Here is a 24274-nt window from a genome sequence, read left to right as displayed (position 1 = left end):
GGAAACCCACACAGACACGGGGAGAACGTGCAGACTCCGCACAGACAGTGACCCAAGCCGGAAACTGAACCTGGGACCCTGGCGCTGTGAAACCATAGTGCTAACCACTGTGCTACCATGCTGCCCCGTACATGGAAACAGCTGTAAAATTTACGTGTGTCCTGGCTCTTTTGTATGCTTATTAAAATTACTAAGAAGTCACACGGGCCAAACAGGAGAGAGTGCACAATAATGTAATTGGTTATGTTATTCACCAGCAACTCAGGCTCAGGTCTCACTGTGGGAAGTTGTGGGACCAAATTGAATGCTTGTGGGCTTACATCAGTATCAAATGCATAGAATGTATTTACAGTGCAGAGGGAGGCCATTCGGCCCATTGAGTCTGCACTAGCACTTGGAAAGAGCACCCTACTTAAGCCCACACCTCCACAATATCCCCATAACCCCACCTAACCTTTTGGAAGCTTGGGGCAATCTATCTATCACGGCCAATCCGCCCAACCTGCACATCTTTGGACTGCGGAAGGTGTTGTTGAAAACTCACCACTATTCTTAGAAGTCCCCCTATACCAAAAAGAGCCAACATTCTACATGGTGAACAGGGATTCTCACTACCCGACTCCGATGCAGGCTTCGGTGGGTGCTATTCAGGTCAAACTATGTTTTCAAGTTATCCCCCGGTATAACCCATACCTTCACAGAATATGTCATCTACTTACCACTTAGTAGCATCGATCCTGGGTCCCGCATTGCTAAGTAAGTAAAGTAGACTTTGGAATAACCACTGTTTCAGGTTAAAACTTTTAAGTTATTTTATTATTATATTTTTTCTTTTTCTTTTAAAAGATGCAATCACTTTCTTTACAGAAAGGTAAAAAGATCTTGCTTCTGGATCCTCCTGGTTCATTGAAGGGACCTTCAGGCGCACCTTGACAATCAATCTTCTTTAAAGTCTGGTCTTCTTTAGATGTATTCGCTGGTGAGCTCGTTTGCTATGTCTATCTTTCCCATGTACCGAGCTGTGAGGGCCTGACTCTGCTGACTCTCTGCCTCCTCTTTAAATTCTGGTCTTCCTTCGATGTATTAGCTGTTTTAGCTCGGCTACGTGACTCTGTCCCTTTCCCATGTCCGAGCTGATTCTGCTTGCTTCTATTGTTCCTTCTCTGCCTCTCTCTCTCTCCCTGTGGTTCTGGTAGTTCCTGCTCTGGTCTCTTATATTCTCTTTCTAACAGTTATTAAGTTTTAATGACTTTATTGTAAAGTAACTTTTATTTCACGGATCTAAATTTTTCTAACACGACTAAGTATTCATTTTGACATGATCTCACCTCTCAGGTCTCTGATTACATTGTTTCCTTTGTGATGTTCAAAGTTCCTTTGATATTCAAAATGCTTTGGTTTCAATAGGGGTGTGAATTTTGGTTCCTGTCATTTCTGTAGTTTTATTTTCCAATTGTGTCCCCCAGCTCATAATTTTGACTTTGATTTTGGCTCTGAATTATGTTTCTCGTAGACTGATTTTCTTTAATTTACTTGGTGTTAGCAGAATTTCACACCCATATATTTGCCCTAGTCATTCTTTTCTATCTGCTGATTTTACTTCAATGAAGGGTGAATCATTGCTTTTGGCGTAATGCTAAAAAGCCACTTGGTTATAACTTGAAAGGTTGACATTTATCACCTAGCTCAACTAACACCCTCATCCATGCTTTTCCAGATGCGTACTAAGATAGTTAATTTCAGACACCAGCCCGGCTAGCTCAGTCGGTAGAGTAGAGCACTCTTAATCCCAGGGTCTTGGTTTCCAGCCCCATATTGGGCACTTCCATAATACTTAATTTCAATGAAGGTGTGAACCATTGTTTTTAGCTTCATATAAAAATCCTGTGTGTTTGCTAAGCCTGCTTGACTAAGGCTATCTGCATTTTACAATCCTCTCCTGGCAGCTGCTGTTCACCCTTTGTGGGATCTTTCCCTGTATCCTCTCATGTTTCTCTCAGACCAGATATTGCCAGACTTCCATGTTTCAAATGACACATCTTTCCATATTATCAATTATAGAGGAAACCCAGACAGACACGAGGAGAAAGTGCAAACTCCATACAGGCAGTCACCCGAGGCTGGAATTGAACCCGGGACCCTGGAGCTCTAAGGTAGCAGTGCTAACCGCTGTGCCACCCTTCATCAAATCCAACTGATTTACTAACATCCTTTAGGTCAGGAATTGACTCCCATGTGCAGCCTGATTAACATCTGACACCAGTTTCAAATACCTGATTTATAATCATTTATACACTGCATTTTTTATTAGTGAATTGCAAATCCTAAAATGTAGACGAACGAGGGTTAATTTAAAACGAAGCATAACACTTTTAAAGGGTTCACGTTGGAAGGATGTTTCCCCTGGCTGGCGAGTCTAGAACCGGGGATAACAGTCTTAGAATAAAAGGTTGACTATGCGGAGATGAGGAGAAACCTCTTCAAAGAATTGCAAATCTTTGGAATTCTCCACCCAGAAGGTTGAGGATGTTCAGCCGTCGAGTACATTTAAGGCAGGGGTAGATGTGGATATTAAAGATTTTGAATAGTAAGGGAATTAAAGGGTATGGGATAGCGGTGCGGGAAGATGGGGCTGAAATAGATCAGCCATGATCTCACTGATTGGTCAGGCAGGCTCCAAAATCAAACAGCCCACTCCCACTCCTATTTCTTACCTCAGGAAAAAGTTAGTAGCACACTGTTATCTCAGGATACCTAGGAATGGGCAATAAATATGGCCCCGTTGGTCTCACATTTTCTTTTTTTAATACATTTTAGAGTATCCAATTCATTTTTTTCCAATTAAGGGGCAATTTAATGTGGCCAATCCACCTAGCCTGCATCTTTTGGGTTGTGGGGGCGAAACCCACGCAGTCACGGGGAGAATGTGCAAACTCCACACAGACAGTGATCCTGAGCTGGGATCGAACCTGGGACCTCGGCGCGGTGAGGTCACTGTGCTAACCACTTGCGCCACCGTGTTCTCACATTTTCGATCAGCAAAAAGCAGAATAATTTGCATGAACGTCAGGTTGCTAATATTAGCTTATAAATGTGTGGGGGAAACACGGAGAGAACGTATAGAACAGAATGCTGAGGGGTCCGATTCGAACAGCAGACTCGAGAGAAAATTGATAGATCTGCAAGAGGTACTTCACTCAAGTTACCGTTGGTTACTATAGGTAGGGTGGCATGGTAGCACAGTGGTTAGCACTGTTGTTTCACAGCACCAGGGTCCCAGGTTCGATTCCTGGCTTGGGTGACTGTGCGGAGTCTGCACGTTCTCCCCGTATCTGTGGGTTTCCTCCGGGAGCTCCGGTTTCCTCCCACAAGTCCCGGAAAACGTGCTGTTAGGTGAATTGGACATTCTGAATTCTCCCTCTGTGTACCCGAACAGGCGTCGGAATGTGGCGACTAGGGGATTGCCATAGTAACTTCATTGCAGTGTTAACGTAAACCTATTTGTGACAATAATAAAGATTAATGCAAATTATTAAATGTCTTACGACTGGCTCAGTACTCAATATGCACATCCACAGTAATTTGGTGGGGAAGAAAAAAAAAACTCATTTAGTTCAGCAAGTTGAGTCTTGTCTGATATGTCAAAATAAACAGACAACCAGGAAACAGTGTTCAGATTATTTACAGCAGTGCAGTTTGCTTTTTTTTTTTTAACCCACGGCAGTTTTGATTGTGAGCCACTGGAACATGAAGCAGTTTGCCTCATCAGTTCTAAATAGTAGCTTGTCCTCTGAACATTCTCTGCATAAATGCACAATAGAACTTGCACCTTTAATGTGGTAAAATCCCCCAAGGCATTTCACAGGAGGGTTTTCAAATAAAATTTGATTGGGTCACAGAAGATACTATAGGGCGGCATGTGGCACAGTGGTTAGCACTGCTGCCTACGGTGCGGAGGACCCGGGTTCGAATCCCGTCCCTGGGTCACTGTCCATGTGGAGTTTGCACATTCTCCCTGTGTCTGTGTGGGTTTCACCCCCACAGCCCAAAGATGTGCGGGTTAGGTGGCTTGGCCACGATAAATTGCCCCCATAATTGGAAAATAATATACTCTAAATTTAAAAATAACCCAGAAGATACTATAACAGGCAATCAAAATCTTGGGCAGAGGTAGGTTTTAAAATGCTTAATAGGACGAGAGGCAGAAAGGTTTTGGGATGGGTTACAGAGCTTTAGAGGATAGATGGCTGAAATCACTGCTGTCAACTGGGGGAGCGATGGAAATCAGGAAGCGTGCAAGAGGTCAAAATTGGAGAAGGGCAGCGACTGGGAAGGATTGTAGAGTTGGAGGGGGATTGGAAACGAATCGGTGATGCCACAGAGGAATTTGAAATCAACAAAGGGCATTTTAAAAGTTTGGCGTGGCCAGATTGGGGGAGGGGGGCAACTTATTTTCCGTGAGGACCATACAGTGGGTTGAACATACATGGTGCGAGCTAGAAGGCAGGCAACCAAGAGTTGTGAATGAGCTCGTGTTTCCGGAGGCATTCAGACTGGCAGGTAACAAAGGTATGGATGATTGTTTCAGTAGTACATGAGTTTACAAACTTCTCAAAAGAGCCCTCACAACATTTAAGAAGTGTTTTGATGTGCACTGGCAATGTCAAGGCATACAAGGCTTTGTGCCAAGTGCTGGAAAATGGGATTAGAATGCTTAGGCCTATGTTTCTGACCGGCGCAGACGCGATGGGCCCTGTCTGTGCTGTAGACCTCTATGACTCTGTCGTGAGATCTTTTACAACCATCCGAACAAGTGGATCAGGCAGCTGGGTCCTTGTTTCACATCTCACCTGAAGGACTGCAAAGCAGCCTCCCCCTGACTGCACTAGGGTGGACGAGGCACTCAAATACAAGTTCCGTCGTGCTGCATCGCACCATTGTTAAAATAATCCTTCAGGATACCTTGCCAATTCTCTAAATCACCCATTATTTCAAATACAGATAAATCTATCTATTATTAAAATCTTGTGTATGCATGCCCTTCCCGGTATGATTTTTGGTCACAGCTTTATGGCAACATTTAACAATGAGCCTAGATAAATATTTAGAGCAGGTCACCTGTATGTAAACAGTTACCTGCAATTGTATAGTTGCAGGGTCAGGCCAATAAATTGCACCACTGCCCAACTCGGTCACAATCTTGTTTATAAAAGTTACATTGATCGACCAACAAAGGGCAACGGCAAGCCTACTTCGAGCGTTCGGGTCAAGTAGGAATGCAGTTGTGTTACTATGACAGACTCTATAGAAAACAAACACTTTATTTTCAGACATTTGCACATACAGAACGTCACTGATTAATTAAGACAAAAGTAAAATAAATAGACATGGAAACAAGTGCCATAAAAAAGAGTTACAGTAGTCTTCGATAAATACACAACTATTTGAGATAGTGAGATGTACAAAATATCACATATTTAAAATTTTACACAATATACAGTTTGTTTGCAATAAATTCATAGGAAGGGGGGGGGGGGGGGGGGGGGGGAGAAGAGAGAGAAAAGTTTTTTTCGAAAGGGATTGCGAGTTTAATCCCGTCCCACTGAGAACTTGCAAATGAGACCCCAGTCACGCACTTTCCAAAGTCTTGCATTGATTTCCTTTTAAGAACTGCATATATAACCAGACATTTCTCAGAATCAGTTTGCTCATTGTCGGCAGTGATATAGATAGGGCTCAGGCGCTATTGTATCTTTTGGGAAGAAGTGAGGAGGGAGGCGGAATCATTTGGTGGGAGAGGGTTAAGAAGCCGACTGGCTTCCAAAGTGAGACCCAGGAAACTACTCCTGCAACAACAACAACAAAAGAAATCATGGAACAACCTGTAACCATTGGCGGAAAGGAGAATTAAACCGTTCTCCCAATTTTAATGGTGCTGAGAGTGGGAATCTCTCACTTGTTTGAGAAGCGGGAAGGGTTTAATAGCTTTACCTACCCAAATAATGATATCCTATCTTGGTCAAAGCAAGACATTATCCTAAGGCCAGGACATCAATTTAGAAAGGAAGGAAACATGTGGAGAAATATGACAGTTGTCCCCTTGTATGATTTCCCATTAGACAGTTAAACATTGGCAAAGAATTGGACTGATCTGCTACCTGCCTCTTTCAATGGGAGCCACGATAAAAATTACTCCAAGTTACTTGCATCAACAAGATTTTGGACAGCAGCAAATTAGAAGGCACACATCCGATACCAACCTCTGGCCAAAATTCCACATTCATGCTGACCACCATCTACTTCAAAAGAGAACATTGGCCAAAATCGCAACACATTCAGGAGGCCAGTAGGGCTCATTAGATGTACCAGGGTCCTTAGTACCGACTTATTACCAAGAAATATAGTAGGAAAGCTGTTTTGAGATTTGTTTATGCTACAAGCAGCTGACTGCAGACAAGGGCTCCACTGTTGACTGCGTACCTGACTGTAAGAAAACAGGACATGCAGTAAACCTACCATGCATTGATGACGCACAAAAGTGTGGTCAGTGATCAGCTGGCTGGTTGAAACAGTTGAGTGTTTCGCAAGAGGTAATCCAGGGAGGGGGGCAGACTAGCGCTCCTCCTGTGGTTGCCTGCACATTCAGGTCGAAATTGGATATTGAATGTTTTTAAAAAGGAGGGGAAGGGCAAATGGAGAGGCAGAGGAGAATCGCACTTACAGCAACAACAAACAAAAAAGGACAGTGAAAGAGCCTTTCGAAAACAGGAGCACTCCAGAGTGTGCACATTCAGATTCACACACACTAGTCTTGTGTCTAGGATCTCCTTTTTCCAAAATATAACCTTTCTGAACTTGAGAACTCATCACTCATCAAGGTGCATCCAGTGGGCAGCACGGTGACACAGTGGGTTAGCCCTGCTGCCTCACGGCGCCGAGGTCCCAGGTTCAATCCAGGCTCTGGGTCACTGCCCGTGTGGAGTTTGCACATTCTTCCTGTGTCTGCGCAGGTTTCGCCCCCACAACCCAAAGATGTGCAGGGTAGGTGAATTGGCCACGCTAAATTTGCCCCTTAATTGGAAAAAAATTAATTGGGTACTCTAAATTTAAAAAAAAGAAAAAAAAAATCAAGGTGGGGGGGGGGGCTAAATTCTGAAAAAGCCTAAGGATAGTTACCAATTGATTACCCTTGTTCCTTTGTCAATGATTTATGATGACCACCCTCTGTTTCATTATCACACCCGGGGTCCCCCTGAACTGACACCAAGGAGGAAACGGGTGCAAGACATCAAAGAAGGTAACATAACAATCAGGAGTAAAAATATTAAATATGAAACCGTAAACTTATATTTAAGTGGCTAACGTTTCATGCCTGCTATAGAATCCCAACGCGTTCTTTCTTGAACGTCCTGCTTGCAAGCAAAAAAAAATTCCTGCCACCAAAGATTCTGGAGTCAAATGTCTCTGGTTGCTGACAAAGTTAACGTAATTCTACAAAACCCAACTGATAGTGTTGCCAAACTCCGTGATTTTTTTCTTGAACACTGAACCCTTTTGAAGTGTAACCCTCACAAATACAGATTTGTATGAAGGCCACAGTCTCAAGATTGCTCCAGGTAGCATTCTGTTCTCTGCACAGACTTGAGCTGGCCCGCCAGCTTGTGTGCTATTTATTAAACCTTGTTTGCACAAACTGCTGGGGAGGGTACGTTCAGTAATCTTGTCGACAGGGATTCAACAACAGGTAGAAGCTTCGCACAGGAAAGGGACTCGAGACAGAAGACCTCTGACTGGGAAACACACCTGTACAGCCAGGACGTCCAAAGCATGGTCCAAGAGGTTTAGACAATTTGGCCTCATTTCTCCCTTGCTGGTTTGCCTGGTTTGGATTTGTGGGACTGGAGGCTTGGGAAAATGTTGCTTCCCTCATTGAGCGCCAAACCCGAACTCAGAATATCAAGCTGCCAGTAGCAGCAGCTTCAGACCGGTGGGAAAAAGGATTTAAATTTTCTCTTTGGCCCCCAAGTTTCCAACAGATACACCTATTCATGGAGACAAAAACGTTGGGGCAGTCACACTGAACAGAATGTAGTTCTGCATTCCATAGAACAGTTATGGTACCTTTTACAATATAAAGGAATTGAAAATATATATCATAAAATTCCTACCGTGCAGGAGGCCATTCGGCCTATTGAGTCTGCACCAACCCTCCGATAGAACACCCTACCAAGGCCCACTCCCCCACGTATATATATATATATATATATATATAACCATTGTCAAAGCCTTTGCTGGAACTGTATTTGTTATGTAGGTTTTGCTTCCTAGATTGCTACACAGCTCGGTTATATTTGTAGTAAATGTTAGTCCTGGAACGAACAGAGGTCAATGTCACCTTGAGGCATTTTGTTTACATTTATGTAAGAATTTAAACATTTTGCTCAGCTCACAATATAATAAAAATACACTAATTCTTCACAGCTCTAGAATACTCCCTTCCCGCTCCTCTTGAAGGATATACACATATGTGACTGTTGTAAGCCATTGTGTATCGCTAACATTAAGTGATCTGCAGGCAAGGAGAGAGGCGCACAAAACAGCAAGAGCAATACCGCCAAGCTCACCTGGAGATCACACAAATGCTCTCTCCAACACAAGTCGATGGTTAGTCTCTGATTTCCCCATCTCTCTTTCTCTCACATGGAGAGATCCTGAGAGGATTGGACTAGAAAGGCAGTTCTGATCTGTATGGCACGTCACATCAAGCAAGTGTGTTTTCCCACTGAAGCACACGAGGGTGAAAATATCCTTCAATTTTACAAGCTATTGCTAAGCTAGCAGAAACAAAACGTGCAAAAGCAAAATATACCTTGTCCAAGGTTGCCGACTTAGCGGGAAAAGGAGTAAGCACTGGTGAGCTTAACAGCGGTCAGTCGCAGTTTTGTCCAATTTCCTTTACCCTGCCCAGCACCGAGACCACCTGCAGCATTCCAACTCCCACCCCAACTGAGAACTGTCTAACACTCTGCTTCCTGGGGATTGGAATGAGGACAAGCCTGGTCTGCACAGCACAGCTACTGACTGAGATGTTGATGGAACACAAAGAATTATTTAAAAATCCCTGCTGGATGTGAACCTACCAACAATACTGTAGAAAGCAAGCAGCATTTAAATGTATCTATGACAGGATGCCTCTTGGGGCTACTGTCCCCTGTGTATTTACACTCCATACTGTATTCACTTTTAAACATTATTGGCTAGTTTTATTTAGAAAATACTTGACTTTTGTATTGACTAATTGGATTACCATTCTGTAATTTGAATGTATGGTGCAGAATTAAGAGTTTACTGTAACATCGGTCTGTACGTGATTAAAAATGCATGAAGATGGGAGGTTGCCAATGTTTATCCAGTGCAGTTCAGAGAAAAAATATATTAACTTCCCTTTTTCTTCCTCTTCTGAAGGCGACACGCTCACATTGAGGTACGAGTTCCACTAGCAGCCGTCCAGCACTTCACCCGGGGGCAAGTCTGGATAGTGAGTGTTGGCAGGTTGTTGCACTATGGGAAATGCATTAGGATTCACACCAACCGGACTTGACCCTTCAGCCCAAGTTCCAGCAAACAGTGATCAGGAGCAGCACATCGTGCTGGTGTATCCCGTCCTTATCTCAGGGTCACAGAGACCCGCTCTCCTGCCTTAGCTGAGGATAACTAACTCAGCGCAGAACACAGCCGATGTGGGAGATCCTTCTAGGTCCACAACAGGGTGGGCACAAGGTATGGGCTCCGAGAGAAGGTTGTCAATCGACACCTTTAAAGGGAGCAGAGATGATTCTCTGTTGGGTAGGAGCAGGTGAGCAATATAGAGCTGGTAACACAAGGTTAATTTCCTCCCACCCACCTAATGGAAGTGAACTTAGTGCTCCTTCACTAGGAACTCAGGTGATTGATGGGATTTGTGTGCGTGTGTGTGCGTGGGGGGGGGGATGGTGGTGGTGCAGGCAGGTGATTCCCATGGTGAAACAATCAGATATAATTCCTAGATACAGCAAGCTTGATAGCCCAAGCAATTTTTTCTTGCTCTCAAAGTTCTTGTGTGTGGTGCAGCACCATATCACGCAGTGAATTTGCCAACCAGGCGAGCCAAGAAGGCACTTGTTCCCGTTATAATTTTAAATACTTCACTTTAAACCAGCACGTTTAAGCAAAAGAGGCAAACCGATCAATCCAAGGGCACAGCAAAGATATACTGACAGGGATAACGGCTTACTGCATACTGGGAGAATGGTCAGAAATAGATTTTCGATTTCTCTCGCGTTGATACTCACGAGACCATCGCAACATCCCTCCCGCTACGCACATTACTTAATGTATTAGTGAATATCAGGTTGGACACACTGGCACAGGATGGGCTCTCCGGGATTTGCACCCCCTCCACACACCAGATTTCTCCCCCAAATACTGTTCCCTTCAATAACTATTGTAGCTCTGGCAGTACTTTTACCCTAGAACGAAAAGCAGAAGGGGGAGAATTTCTACAGGATGCTCCTGACCGTCCACCATAATTTTGGCTAGACCTCCCAGTGAAGCGTCACTTATAACCTTACTCTAGAGGTTCCGTTGAGCACCACAGGTATGGCAGGAGATTGGGAGAATGCCACTGAAAATTCCAGGCGATTGGTGTTTTGATAAAGCTGGTCTCTGGACAGGTGTGGAATGCCCTGGAATCCCTGCATTTATGCTCTGATTTTATTTATATATAGCATTTATAGATGGACAGCACTTCAAAGGATGTGATGGGAAAGGAAAGGGCCCTTTGTCTTTCTGAAAAGGTTGGGCCTATGCTCCCAGGCTCCAGAGTACCACTTGCTTCACTGGTCCAATCTTCTCCCCCCTTTGCTCGAGGAAGGCTGTGGGACCAGCTCACCACCGAGCACAACCCCGGCCTCGTCCAGCGTCCACATGCACACCTTCCAAAGAGGGACCAGTGGACAAGAGAAGCTTAAACCGCGGCTGATATTCCCACACTTTAATCTTGAGGCTAACAGTGACAGCTAACTCAGAACTGATTGAACTTGGGACCTTCTAGCTTCATCTGGTTCAGTTGGAGACCACGATCTAGCCAATAACAAGGGTCACTTGCAGTCATACAATATGAATTGTACTTTAGCCTCCTACATGATAAAAGGTGTATTTTTCATCCCCAGTGCTAGGATTTACACACTGGGGTGACCAGTCGAGTATTTGAACATGAACATAAGTCGATCCTGCAGCATTAAGCTTAAGGATAGAATAGCCTGCAGTGACCACCACAGCAGATTCTGCAAAAAAAAAATCATAAATTGATGAAATCTCCCCTTTTACCTTGTCTTTTCAAGCTACTAAAATAACTCCATATTGCCATTTCCAAGATGTCCCATCTCCCCAGATAAAGATCAGTTGATCGCTGAAGAAATATTTTGTACAAGGCTCCCAAACTGGTTACCATCTGTTGCAGTAACTAGCATAATTCTGATAAAGGGAAATATGTAACACTCTCATTCCCAGCAGCGATTATAACCTGTGCCATGTGGACCAATGAAACCGTGACCTCTACAAAAGTCTTGGGGAGGGGGGGGAGAGAAAGAGGAGGAGAGAAGGGGGTTGTTGTCACGGTCTAACTGTACGGTGCTGTTGTCAGATCAAGGCAAACAATCAAGTGAGGAGCAATGAGGCTGTTCCCTCATGTCAATGGTCTGAGCATTGAGGTGACACTGGAGAAATGTGGACTTTTCCATCTCGAAAGGGGGCAGCAAGATAGATAATTCCGCAGAAGATAATAACCTCCAGAAGATAATGAATGGTGTGGAAAATAGTTAAATCGGGAAAACCACTTCAAATTAAATTGTCCACAAGAGGACAGACAGGAGTGTTCGTGTATTAATCCAATGGGGTAGATTCCATAAGAGTACATTCAACACCGTCGGGCGAAGTGATCCTCAGATTATACAGGGAGAGGCGGTGGCAGACCACCCCAAACTAAACGTTACTACAATCGCATTCTTTCATGCCCAAGTTGGGGAACCTTGGTCCGCTTGCGCGTGTATAACACCCCCCCCCCCCCCCCCCCCCCCACTGCTGTATTATTGGGGGAGCAAGTGGACTAAAAGGGTCATGAACTCTTATCCCTGTTACATGTGCCTGCTACTGTATTCTATGTTAATCCTAAACTGGGACAAGATGGATAACTAGCCAGGGCAAGAAAACAAAACCACGCCGATAGCAGGCTGTATTAAAAAAAAGTAGTCCAATCATTGGACTCGCTCTTGCACTTTTATACGGCTTGACCTGCACCTCCGCTATTTCTCGGACTTATTTCACGCAGCCCACGATCGGGTAACTATACAAAATTTACCAAATCGTTCCTTTTAAAAGTTTAAAACATATGCACAATGTGTAGACAGTTCGGTGAACGCAAGCCCCTGAAAAGGTTTACACGCAAACCCTGAGCTTCGCTACGAAAGATGTGGATGGGGAGCACAACCCAGGGCTGCGAGTCCAGGGTTCTGAACTTCATGGTTGGCGGACAAAGTCATCTTCATTCACTGATTCAAAGGCAACCATTCTGGGAGGAACGTGGGATCAACCCTTATAGATGAGCAGATACCAGTCTGTGAAACGAAGAGAAAAGGGGAATGAAATGCAAATGAAGGGCAAAGATTAACCAGACAGATATTTTCATTGAAACCTCTAATCACAAGTGGTATTTTTGCAGGGGCACACAAAAACATTTGTTTTTGCATTCGACCACCAGGCGGCAGAAGTGAGCTTTTCAAACAACTCTGGTTACAGGTTTTTTAAAAAACCTACAATTTCCCTGCTTCTTGCATCAGCGTTTGTAATGTTTGGACATGGCCTCTGGATCTTCCCAAGAGCTTCGCTCGTTAAACCATGTAATCAAATACGATGAACACACATTCCATCTTTCGCTTTTCAACAACTACTTCCCAAATGAAAAAAGTCACAGAATCATAGAATTTACAGTGCAGAAGAGGGCATTTGGCCCATCAAGCCTGCACCGGCCCTTGGAAAGAGCACCCTACTCCGCCCTATCCCCACCTCACCTTTTTTTTTAGACATTAAGGGCAATTGAGCACAGACAATCTGCCTACCCTGCGCATCTTTGGACTGTGGGAGGAAACCAGAGCACCCGAGGAAACCCACACGTACACAGGGAGAACATGCAGACTCTGCATAGACAGTGACCCAAGCCGGGAATCGAACCTGGGACCCTGGAGCTGTGAAGCAACAGTGCTAACCACCGTGCTACCATGTCACCTGAGGGGAGAACGTGCAAACTCCACACAGACAGTCACCTGAGGCCAGAATCGAACCCGGGTTCCTGGTGCTGAGAAACAGCAGTGTTAACCACCGTGCCGCACTGTTACACAAATTCTCCACACCGTTGGACCCAACCAATAATCCCTCAAAATGCTTTTTTGATGTGCACAACCTATTTATTTCAGAGCAGTACATTAAAATATTTTTTTGGGGGGGGGGTATTGAAAAGGGACAGTTTGCAAGCGCCCTACACTGTATTTTCACGATTGCCGTGTGTTCATGTCAGTCGGCAGCCGAGAGGGATGATCGCGCCTGACCTCCCTCCTCCATCATAGCAGACAGAACATTAAAAATTACTTCCACGTTACATTTGCACTGCTGAAGCTCACCTGCTCAGAGGAATGAGAGCGGGAAGGTGATGCTGTGTCATACAAACACCTTAGCGAGGGCGTCTGCTCCTGCACTGGCAATGTAGGCTTTGCTCGGGTGAAAGGTGACGTCATGAATAGCCTCATCATACTTCTTCCGGTGCGCTGTGATTTCCTGAACGCAGGTCTTGTTGTCCAGGTTCCAGAGTCGGATGGAGCAGTCGTGACCTGTTCAATTAGGTACACCCAGGAATTTAAAATCTGCACAATTTGCACGGGAAACCAAAAGAAAGATTGTGCGCTTTTATACAAACGTCATTCCCTCAGGGCATCCCAAATTGCTTCATAGCCAATGAGGCACAGTCAATGTTGCTATGTAGGCAATTATGAAAGTCAATTTTCATACAGCACCGTTCTGCAAACAGCAACGGGATAAATGACCAGTTAAGCTGCCTCCCGGTGTATAAGAAATGGGAGCAGTAACCCATTCAGTAAAATCGTGGCAGGTTTGCTACCCCGGTTCCACTTCATCTGTGGAATTCCCTGCCCAGTGAAGCAGTTGAGGCTACCTCATTGAATGTTTTTAAGGCAAAGATAGAGATTTTTGAACAGTAAAGGAATTAAGGGTTCATGGTGGGTGGGCGGGTAAGCGGAACTGAGTCCACAAAAACATCAGCCATGATCTTATTGGATGCGGAGCAGGCTCGAGGGACCAGATGGCCTACTCTGGCTCCTAGTTCTTATGTTCTTTCCCACCCTAGCCCTCTAAACATTTCTCAATCTCAGCCTTAAATCTATTCAACAACTCAGCATCCAGAATTTTCTGCAACAGAGAATTCCAAAGACAACCCTTTGAATGAAGACATTTCTCTTCCTCTCAGTCCCAAATGGTCGATACCGTATCCGGAAACTATAACCCTTCTTTGTAGACTCTCTAGCAATGATTGTTTGATTCTAAAGCACGGGTATTAATCCATATAGATCAAGCTGATACAGAGTCTTCATTGAATATTATTACAGCTCTGTTGCACCCTTCACAAGGCTATTTTAATAAGTTTTCCCACCCTTCAATTCAGATCATGTAACAGAAAACACAGGCAGGTAGCTTGCCCATTAATTGTACAAAACAGGTTGGACATTGAAGCCTGTTATGGGCCAGGGTTTAGAGAACCCCAAAGTGTATAATGGAGTCCACCTGACCCACAACTTTTAATAGATTGTGGTTATGGGGAGCACACGGCTCTACCTTACAGGTGTAGTTCAACAGAGAGTTAAAGTACTTTTGAATTAAAACAGTGTTTATTTATGAAACCAGTTATCACTTTCTAAACCCACAGTAAACATCTTAACAACTATCAACACCAATAAATCTCCCAAAGAATACAGTACTCTATAAATAACTCTTAATCTTTCCATGCAACATCCATAAGACAAAAAAACTTTTTACAGAAAGGCATCAGATTTAACTTCTCCACAGGAACAGGTATTATTGTTAAATCACCAAAGGATCTGAAGACAGTCTTTAGATTGCAGAGAGAGAGACTAATACACCTTCCTGCTGTGACTGCAGCTATCCAGCTCTCAAAACAAAACTAAAACACACCATGTAGCAAACAGCCCAAAGCGAAATTAAAAGCAGACAGCCCAGTTCCACCCACTCTCTGACATCACTGCAGCCATTTCTTAAAGGTACATCCACTACAGCTATTTTATAAACACCCATTTCTTAAAGGTACTCTCACATGGTTGTCCCATATTTTCAAAAGGAGCTGGGATGCTTCCGCTTTGCACCTCTCCCAGATTCCTCTTTCACTTCTATTCTCAAAATAGAATTGGTAAAGATTGCTGCAGCAAAAATCGGCACGGTACCAGCCTGTGCCATAGTAATTTGAAATGCCAATGCACCACGTTTCTTCAATTCTATCCTGTTTTATTTTTCCTGGTCCACTCTTCAAGGCTCAGTCTTGCCGAGGCACAGCCCAACAATTCTCAGCGGTCATTCTTCATGGCTGTAGTTTGGATAATGAACACAGGGGATCACAGAGAAGCCAGATCCTATCTTTGTGCTGCAGCCTTGTATTTTCTAACACAGTTGTTCAATAGGGATCAGGAGAAGGAAAACTGTCTTCTCCTCTCCATCCCAGAGAGATGGGTCCCACTGTAGTGCTGCAGCTATTTCCAAAGCTAGTCAATTCAATGCGGATTGGGGACAGAGCGTGTGATCTTTCTGGGTTCACCGCTAACCACTGGGGGGAGGTCTGAGCTGCTTCTCCCTTTCAGGACTGCTGGTCCCTATTCAGTGCTTGCTTAGATACATAATAATAATAATAATCGCTTATTGTCACAAGTAGGTTTCAATGAAGTTACTGTGAAAAGCCCCTCGTCGCCACATTCCGTCGCCTGTTCGGGGAGGCTGGTACGGGAATTGAACCCATGCTGCTGGCCTTGTTCTGCATTACAAGCCAAATGTTTAGCCCATTGTGCTAAACCAGCCCTAGATACGTAATTAGAAGATAGGAGCAGGAGGAGGCCTTTTGGCCCTTCGAGCCTGCTCTGCCATTTATCACGATCATGGCTGATCATCCAACTCAATAGCCGTATCCTGCTTTCTCCACATAACCTTTGATCCCATTCGCCCCAAGTGCTTTATCAAGCCGCTCTTGAATATATTCAAAGTTGTGCATCAACTACTTCCTGTGGCTATGAAACCCACAGGCTCACCACTCTTTTACCAAGATGGAATGAGATGCAGTGAAGCATTGTCATTCTGCAATTGTGTGCTGCATCACCAGCGGTTTTCTTCCATCGATTTCCAATGTAACCAGGTAGTGAGTACAGGTAAAAAGCCATCACTAATGAAGCAACAACTAGTGTAGGTCTAGCTGTCTCAGATGGCCAGCCGTATATCCTACGAAAAGTGCGACCTGAAGAAATAATAGCATGGCGATGCCCAAGAATAGCGCGTGCATACAAAACAAATTTGGCTATTAATTCTCTGAAGGCACCAGATGCCATTTTAGATGTCCCTCTATCTCAAACCAATGTCTCCAATTCAGCACCTTCCTGCTTAATTTGGCCGAGTGAATAACTCAAAGCAGCATCAGTCTCCACTTTTCTTGTACACCAAGTTACCTGGTCATTAGTCTCATTGTTGGACCGTGCTGTATGTATACTGGATGTTGGCATTTCCTTACATTACAACAGGAACACACTTCAAAAGAAATATAATTTATTGGGATCCCCTGAAAGAAGTCATCATGGAAGATGGTTTATAAATTAAGTTTTTTGTTCCTAAAAGTTTCTTTTTTTCCCCTAAAGCTGTGGAGTATAACACAACTAACAATCATCAGGCAATAACAGTTATTCATGATTTTAAAAAAACAGGAACTCCTTTAAGTGGTACTTACTTCCTGACATTAGGAAAATACCATTTGGATCTACAGCAAGAGAGGTGACTGCGTCCAGGTGAGCAACCATTGAATGTATCATTTTTCCTAAAAGAAATGGATTAAAGAACATCACAGGAAAATGTCACTCAACCATCCAGCTGATTAGTATTCACGTTCTTCATCTTCTGTCCACCCTGTCTAGTCTCCGTGTCCACTTAGATCATAGAATCCCCACAATGCAGGAGGCCATTCAGCCCATCAAGTCAGCACTGCCCTGCTCCCGAAAAAGCATCCCACTCATGTCCACTCCCTCGTCCTAACCCTATAACCCGATAACCTAATCTGCACACCCCTGGATACTAAAGGGCAATTAAGCATGTCCAATCCACCTAACCTGCACATCTTTTGGACTTTGGGAAGAAACCGGAGCACCTGGAGGAAACCTACTTAGATACAGGGAGAATGTACAAACTCCACACAGACAGTCATCTGAGGCTGGAATTGAACCCGGGCCTCAGGCGTTGTGAGGCAGCAGTGCTAACCACAGTACCACTTTGTTCATTTGATTTGTCTTATTCCTTTCCCAACTCTCAAAGGCATTGACCTATATATAGTTTGAATGGATGTCTAGTTCCACAGACATCACCTGATACTTCTCCCCGTGTTTAAAAATTGGGCCAAAGTATACTTGAAGCTCAGGAAGCGAACCTGGCAAAATGTAAATAATGCAATTCTTGGGCAGTAGGGTGGCACAGTGGTTAACACTGCTGCCTCACAGCTCCAGGGTTCGATCCTGGCCCCAGGTGACTGTGTGGGGTTTGCATGTTCTCGCTGTGATTGTGTGGATTTCCTCCAGGTGCTCCAGTTTCCTCCCAAAGGTATGCAGGTTAGGGGAATGAGCCATGTTAAATTTGTGTCCAAAGATGTGCAGGTTAGATGGGAATAGGGCAGGAGAATGGACTGAGGTAGGGTGCTCATCGTCAGGTCAGTGCAGGCTCAATAGCCTCCTTCTGCACTATAGGGATTTTCTTTTATTTTAAAGAATCCAATTTTTTTTCTAAATACGGGGCAATTTAGCGTGCCCAATCCACCTGCCCTGCACATGCTTGGGTTGTGGGGGTGAAACCCACGCAGGCATGGGGAGAATGTGCAAACTTCACACGGACAGTGACCTGGGGCTCGGATAGAACCCGGGTCCTTGGCGCCATGAGGCCACTGTAGGGATTCTGTGGATTTTCATCAAAAATCATGCTAGGGCAAGGGTTGGGTATCCACAAAAAGAATAAACTCCTCGATCCAGATACTCGAACTCGAGCCATTCAAGAGATAGTTGAATATTGAGAAGGAGGGGAAGCTGTAGGACGGATGTACTGGAGGATGAGCTAAAAGCTCCGTTTGGTCACTTTACTCTGGTGAATATCACACACAATACCCTGCTACATCTGGCCCTTCGCTAGACCAGTCAATAGAAATGTCACAGCCGATGCTCAAATATATGGTTTCAGCATTGTTCATTCCCCCCATGTCCTGCTAAGTCACCCCACTCTGAACTCTTCCCATCTCAATCACCGTATCTGATCATAGGTTGCAAATTGCATTGTTCTGAACAATTTACTAAGCTCTGGCCTTAGTCGCAACATCTAAAACCTCCTACAAATACCAATGGATAAAAGGTTTCCTATTACCTGTCTTGTTGTCGAAGAACCGAATACACCTGTCGTCATGTGCGGTGATGGTGACGGGCAGCTTGGGGTGGCTGACAACCCGATTGATCTGATTAGCAGCTAAAAGAGAGAGAAGAGAGAAGAGAAGAGAGAAGAGAAAAGAGAGAAGAGAAAAGAAAAGAGGCGGAGAAGAGAAGAGAGAGAGAGAAAGAGAATTCAATTACTCGGTTTTCGAAGTTACTCCTTCACTAAATTAACTGGGATCAAGCAATGACAGTGGTTAAACCCGATTCTGTAATTCAAAGTTTAATATAGTTTGGGGGAAATGTCCACTTGCTTTCATTACTGCACACCAACAGGCCAATCAGCACGATTGGTCAATGCTGGCCTTTATGTTCCTCACAAGTGTCCTTCCCTTTTTCATCTTAACTCCATCAGTGACTCTTTCTATTCCATTCTCCCTCAGGCATCCATTTTGTTTCTGTTTAAATACTTCCACCACTCCCTGTGGTAGCAAGCTCCACATTCTAAGCATTCTTACAGTAATTCTCCTGAGTTTCCGACAGATCTATCTTTATACTAATAGCCTTGGGTGGGATTTTCTACACCCCTCCCCCAAGGCATGCATGTCTTGCGGGAGCTGGCAAAAAGGCCAGCGCTAGGATCTTTCACCCCCCACCGCTGTTAGCGGGGTCTCGCATTGTCCACACCCTCCACCGCTGGGGAATTTGCAACGGGGAGTTACCGCCGGTGGGACCAGGAGATCCTGCTGGCGGGAATGGCTGGAAAATTGCACCCCTCGCCTCCTCCACCAAGTGGAAACACTTTCCCACATCGAGCTTATCAAGACCTTTCATAATATTGAAGGCCCATCAGGTCACCCTTCCGTCTTCTCATTTCCGGGGAAATGAGCCCCAACTCGATCAACAATCCCTAATAGATATAACCTCTTAGTTTAGTATATTGCTAGTAAATCTCTGTTTTTCCCCATCTTCTCCATTGCCTCTATTTTTGTTTTATACCAAGCTCCTCCGATTACTTCAAAGCATCGGGCATTTCCTCTGTAATTAAGTCACAGCAATATGCGACTCCGAAAGGCACAGAGCGGGTTTCTCTATCCCGCCGCACCACCCTTCGACGGTTGGTCAATGGGGTTTCCGATTGTGGGGCAGTCCCAGGCCGTTGGGAAACCCCCGGGGTTGCTGGCAAAACAGAGAATGCCGATGGCGGAGAATTCAGCCCACAATTTCTGGAAAAGTTATTTATTTTTAGTGCATGGCTAATTTACAAAGCTTGCATGTCCCTCTGGTGTGGGTGAAGAAATCACGTTCAATAGCGAGACAAAGGAGGTCCAAAGAAGGCCAACCTTCCTACATACGGCCTTATCGACTAGCTGACGTGACACCATTACATCCCACTTGTAAACATGCCAGCAAAATGGAAGCAGAGTGCTGTAAATTTTGGAAACGCATGCAAAAACGAGCAAATAACTGCAAGAGATGGGGGGGGGGGGGGGGGGGGGGGGTCTATGGGCCAACAGCCTCTCTCCGTTCGCCCCTTCTGTCGGCTTACCAGTGTCAGACGTTTTAGAATCCAGGGTCATCACTGGCTGCAACGTCTGCAGATCGTATATGACCACATCGCCGCCAGTGAAGGAAGCTACCGCATGAGCAGGATCGCTTGCAAAGGCAACAGAGGTAGGAATTCCATTTTCTGGAGAAGAGAATACAATCTGCACTTAGAAACCAACTAAAGTAAACTAACTCCATCAGTGTCTCGCACTATTTCTTTCTCCCTTGGGCATCTTATTTTGCTTACGCTTAAATACTTCAACCACTCCCTGTGGTAGCAACTCCACATTCTAAGCATTCTTACAGTCATTCTCCTGAATTTCCTACAGATCTATTGGTGACTATCTTATACTTATGGCCTGTAGCTCTTCGGTGGGGCTTTCTGCACCCCTGAGGCAAAAGGTAAATAGTTAAGTTATATCCGTTACTGCATTGCACTTCCATCTTGCACACTTGAAGGCACTACGGCAGATTATTGATATCCATTTTGATAACTAGCAGTACATTGGGCTGAGGTTTACAGAGGTAAATCAGAGGGCACCCCAGCCCTCTGCACTCACGTAAAATATAGGGCGATGACAATCTGATGTCATCCCACCAGTCCCCAAAATCAGGAATCCGCCCACCTTCACAAAAGTCAATTCACAAGACATTCAGTTGGAGTTGAGTTATGCCTGGTGTGCAGGGGCCGAAAAGGGCGAATGAAAAGGCCTCCAGACAGGGGGTCTGCGGCTGCATGTGGCAGCAGAGTCTGCAGCTGAAGGGGACAGTATTTGGTTGTTAGCAGTGTGCGACCAGCTGACGAAACAATTCAGAGAGTAAGGCGGCAGCGTATCTCGTTAAACTGGGGACCGGGAGTGACTTCCAGCTCATGGCTTAAACGCCCTTTTCCTGCCAGCCACCCTGCCCATGACCCCCAATATGTCACAAGGCTCCCCATACCGTTGTAATTAACCGGCATACCCGCCAGCCGGCCACTAAGTGGCTGGTGAATGACATGATATAACCACGGGGGTAGGAGTGAGGAGACCAAGCACTTCCCTTTCTGTCTCCTTAATCCTGCTGTTAAGCATCAATTTGGCCTTTATTGTTTAACAGCTAAACAGAAGTTCCCCTGATTGCATCAGCCAGTTTTGTCAGAGTTAGCTAATCTGAGCTAAACCGTAGAATTGCCTCAGTTGGCCCATATATTAAAACAGAAAGGTGGCTGCTCTTGGAACACTATCCAGTGACTGGAAAGTACACGTGTGTGCATGTGCCCACATCCGCATTGCCTTCGATATACTGGTGTTAAAAAGCCTTGAGGAGGTGATAGGTGAGTCACCTTCTCAAACCGTTGCAGTCCATGTGTTGCAGGTCCACCTACAGTGCTGCTAGGGAGGGAGTTACAGGACTTTGACCTGGTGACAGTGAAGGAACGGCGATACAGTTCCAAGTCAGGTGCGTGACTTGGAGGTGGAGGTGCTCTCATGCATCTGCTGCCCTTGCCCTTCTCGGTGGGGGGGGGTCACGGGTTTGAGAGGTGATGCTGAAGGAGCCTTAGCAAGTTGCCGCAGAGCACACTGTGCATTAGTGGAAGGAGTGAATGTTTAATGCCCATTTTAAGCCCTATCTTGACATTTTATTTCCTCCCTGCTTGCTCTAGACCTGCTAATACATCCACTAACGCATCTCTCGACAGTCCTGCCTCTCTTCCTTTCCAGCGGGTGGTCCACGACGTGCCCTCCAGAAGGTGTCTCCTTCTTTCGACCTTCCATACCCCCCAGAAAAGAATAGGCTCACAACTCTACTCCCCTTCCTAATCATCCCTGGAGACCATATGTTTTCCTGCAATGCCTCTACTCACCCTTATCTTTGTTGTATGTACCAACGCAGGCAGGATTGGCAGCCGCGTCCCACAACCTAACAGTTCCATCTGCTGAACATGAAATCAGGCGGCTCTTTGGGATACTAAATGCAAGCCCCCAGACCGTATCCGTGTGGCCATTTAGTGTTCTGGACAGAATACTCTCATCTGTAAAAAGAAGAATAAATGGTTGATCTCTAATCACGATATAGTTTCGTCAGGACAGCAAATGCAGATTTAGCTGAAATTTAAAAAAAAAGCAAAAAGCAGGTCTTGCGGCACAAAGTCCTCGCCCCTGAGCCTGAAGCTCCGGGTTCAAGCCCCCACTCCAGGGCTTGATGACCAAGGAAGGTGTGTTCACAACATGGCCGAACAGGTTGACTATCAATTTTCAAACCGTTCCAAAGCAAACCAATGGCAGGCAGCGAGAGCGGGAGAGTGTGGATCAAATTGGTGGCAACAGCACGCAACGAGATTCCCATTCCAGCCCTGGTGGATTTTAAGGCCTGTCTCCTTGCCCTAAGCAAGGTGGAGATTGTGACACCGTGGGACGGACCCGCGTCAGGGCAGAGAATTCAGGAAAGAAGGAAAAAGTGAGAGGAGTCAAATACATTAAATGTTCAGGGAAATCAAAACCCATGGAAGCACAGTCTTGATTGTGCAAGAACTTAGCCCCAAAGAACAAAAGTTAGCACACTTAAGAGAGAAGGATAAAAAGGGAAAACAGACAGATAGAAACGAACTAAATAAATAACTGAAATGTTGATATTCATAAATTATTCAAACATCACTCCATTACTGTTGAAATTAATTGCTATCTGCCAATCATTGTACAGGAACCCAGGTGATCTCATCTATATACTATTGTAATAAACCCTACTTGGCACATACCGTAAGTGTCGTATGGGTCAGTGTTCAAACTTGGAATATTCCAACAGCAAATTGTGCCATCAAGCCCTCCACTGAAGCACTGATCCCCTTTCGAACTAACTGCTAACGATAACACTGGGTCTCTGTAACAACAGGAGACGCAGAGATTTAAAAAAGAGCCATGTACAGTAAAAATGATTCGACAATCAAGTATTAACAGATCTCTATAACATTAGCAATTCAGCAAAGTTCAGTAATCGTCCTCTGTCCGGAAAGTGCTGACCCATGCTGGAGTACAGCCACATGGGCACAAGCAACTCTCTAATACAGGGACTCCACTACAGCATCTCAGAGCACAGTGGCCAGCCTTTGCACCACTTCAGCTGTCCTGGTGAGATCAACAGCGCAGAATCTGCATCATATCTGGTGCTATGCGGCACGGTAGCACAGTGGTTAGCACTGTTGCTTCACAGCACCAGGGTCCCAGGTACGATTCCCGGCTCGGTCACTGTCTGTGCGGAGTCAAAACACTGCTCCGCGTGATGTGAAGCCATTAGTTTCCACTAAAAATATTGAATTATCCAATATTGTGAATTTATCTAAGTCACAGCATCTACATGGGAGAATTTAGATTTAATAGATTATTTGCACCTTCCCTAATATTGATGGGGTAACTTTCGTATACTCACACATGTCCCCTGAACGTATAAATTGGTTCCACATCCAACGCAGTACTCCTAGAATAAAATAAATTTAAACACTTGTAATGGATACTTTTCCCTCCAGTAACATCCCACCTGAATTTTTTTTCTTAAACAAAGTTTTTTGTCCATTTAACATGTCTAGTCACTTTCTCTGCTTCAGTTTCCATCTCCGACAGCCAACTTAAAAGTTTATAAGACGGGTGGGGGTGGGGGGCACCAGGGGGAACCACTTTCTGCCTGAAACCCAGAAGGTTTTCTGGCCAGTTACTATGAGTTGCTTCAGATCCATGCGTCAGTTACTGGTGATTCTAGTACCAGCCTCCCATAGTACAATAGCAGCTTCAAAAACTGACAGTAAAACAAGAGCAAAATGGAACTAGCTCTCAGTTCGTTTGGCCCATTCCACGAAAGATGTGGGGCGTGTGATGATATGCATAAAGTGATTCTGTGCATAATGTTGTGCACGACCTCTGACCACTAGGTGGCAGCGTAAGCCTACAAGATCCTGTGGCCGGGGGTTTGGGGGGGGGGGGGGGGGG

At 44.9% G+C, this 24274-nt stretch overlaps 1 protein-coding gene across 1 annotated transcript in view; it reads right to left on the bottom strand.

Moving 5' to 3' along the window:
- Positions 1-5300: 5300 nt before the first annotated feature.
- Positions 5301-24274, bottom strand: part of LOC119957999 (striatin-3-like) — a 51816-nt gene continuing 32842 nt past the window's right edge. Inside the window, exons 11-18 of the mRNA XM_038786250.1 lie at positions 23721-23768; positions 23053-23174; positions 22162-22329; positions 20317-20457; positions 18766-18864; positions 17099-17185; positions 13713-13919; positions 5301-12653 (exon numbers count right to left, since the gene is read on the bottom strand). Coding sequence (XP_038642178.1) covers positions 13750-13919; positions 17099-17185; positions 18766-18864; positions 20317-20457; positions 22162-22329; positions 23053-23174; positions 23721-23768 — 835 coding nt within the window. The 3' untranslated portion in view covers positions 5301-12653; positions 13713-13749. The remainder of the gene's footprint in view (positions 12654-13712; positions 13920-17098; positions 17186-18765; positions 18865-20316; positions 20458-22161; positions 22330-23052; positions 23175-23720; positions 23769-24274) is intronic.

This window comes from Scyliorhinus canicula, chromosome 27, assembly GCF_902713615.1.
Source record: "Scyliorhinus canicula chromosome 27, sScyCan1.1, whole genome shotgun sequence".
In the NCBI taxonomy this organism is placed as follows: domain Eukaryota; kingdom Metazoa; phylum Chordata; class Chondrichthyes; order Carcharhiniformes; family Scyliorhinidae; genus Scyliorhinus; species Scyliorhinus canicula.
Note: the sequence above shows the minus strand (reverse complement) of the source record. Positions and strands in the feature narration are given on the sequence as shown.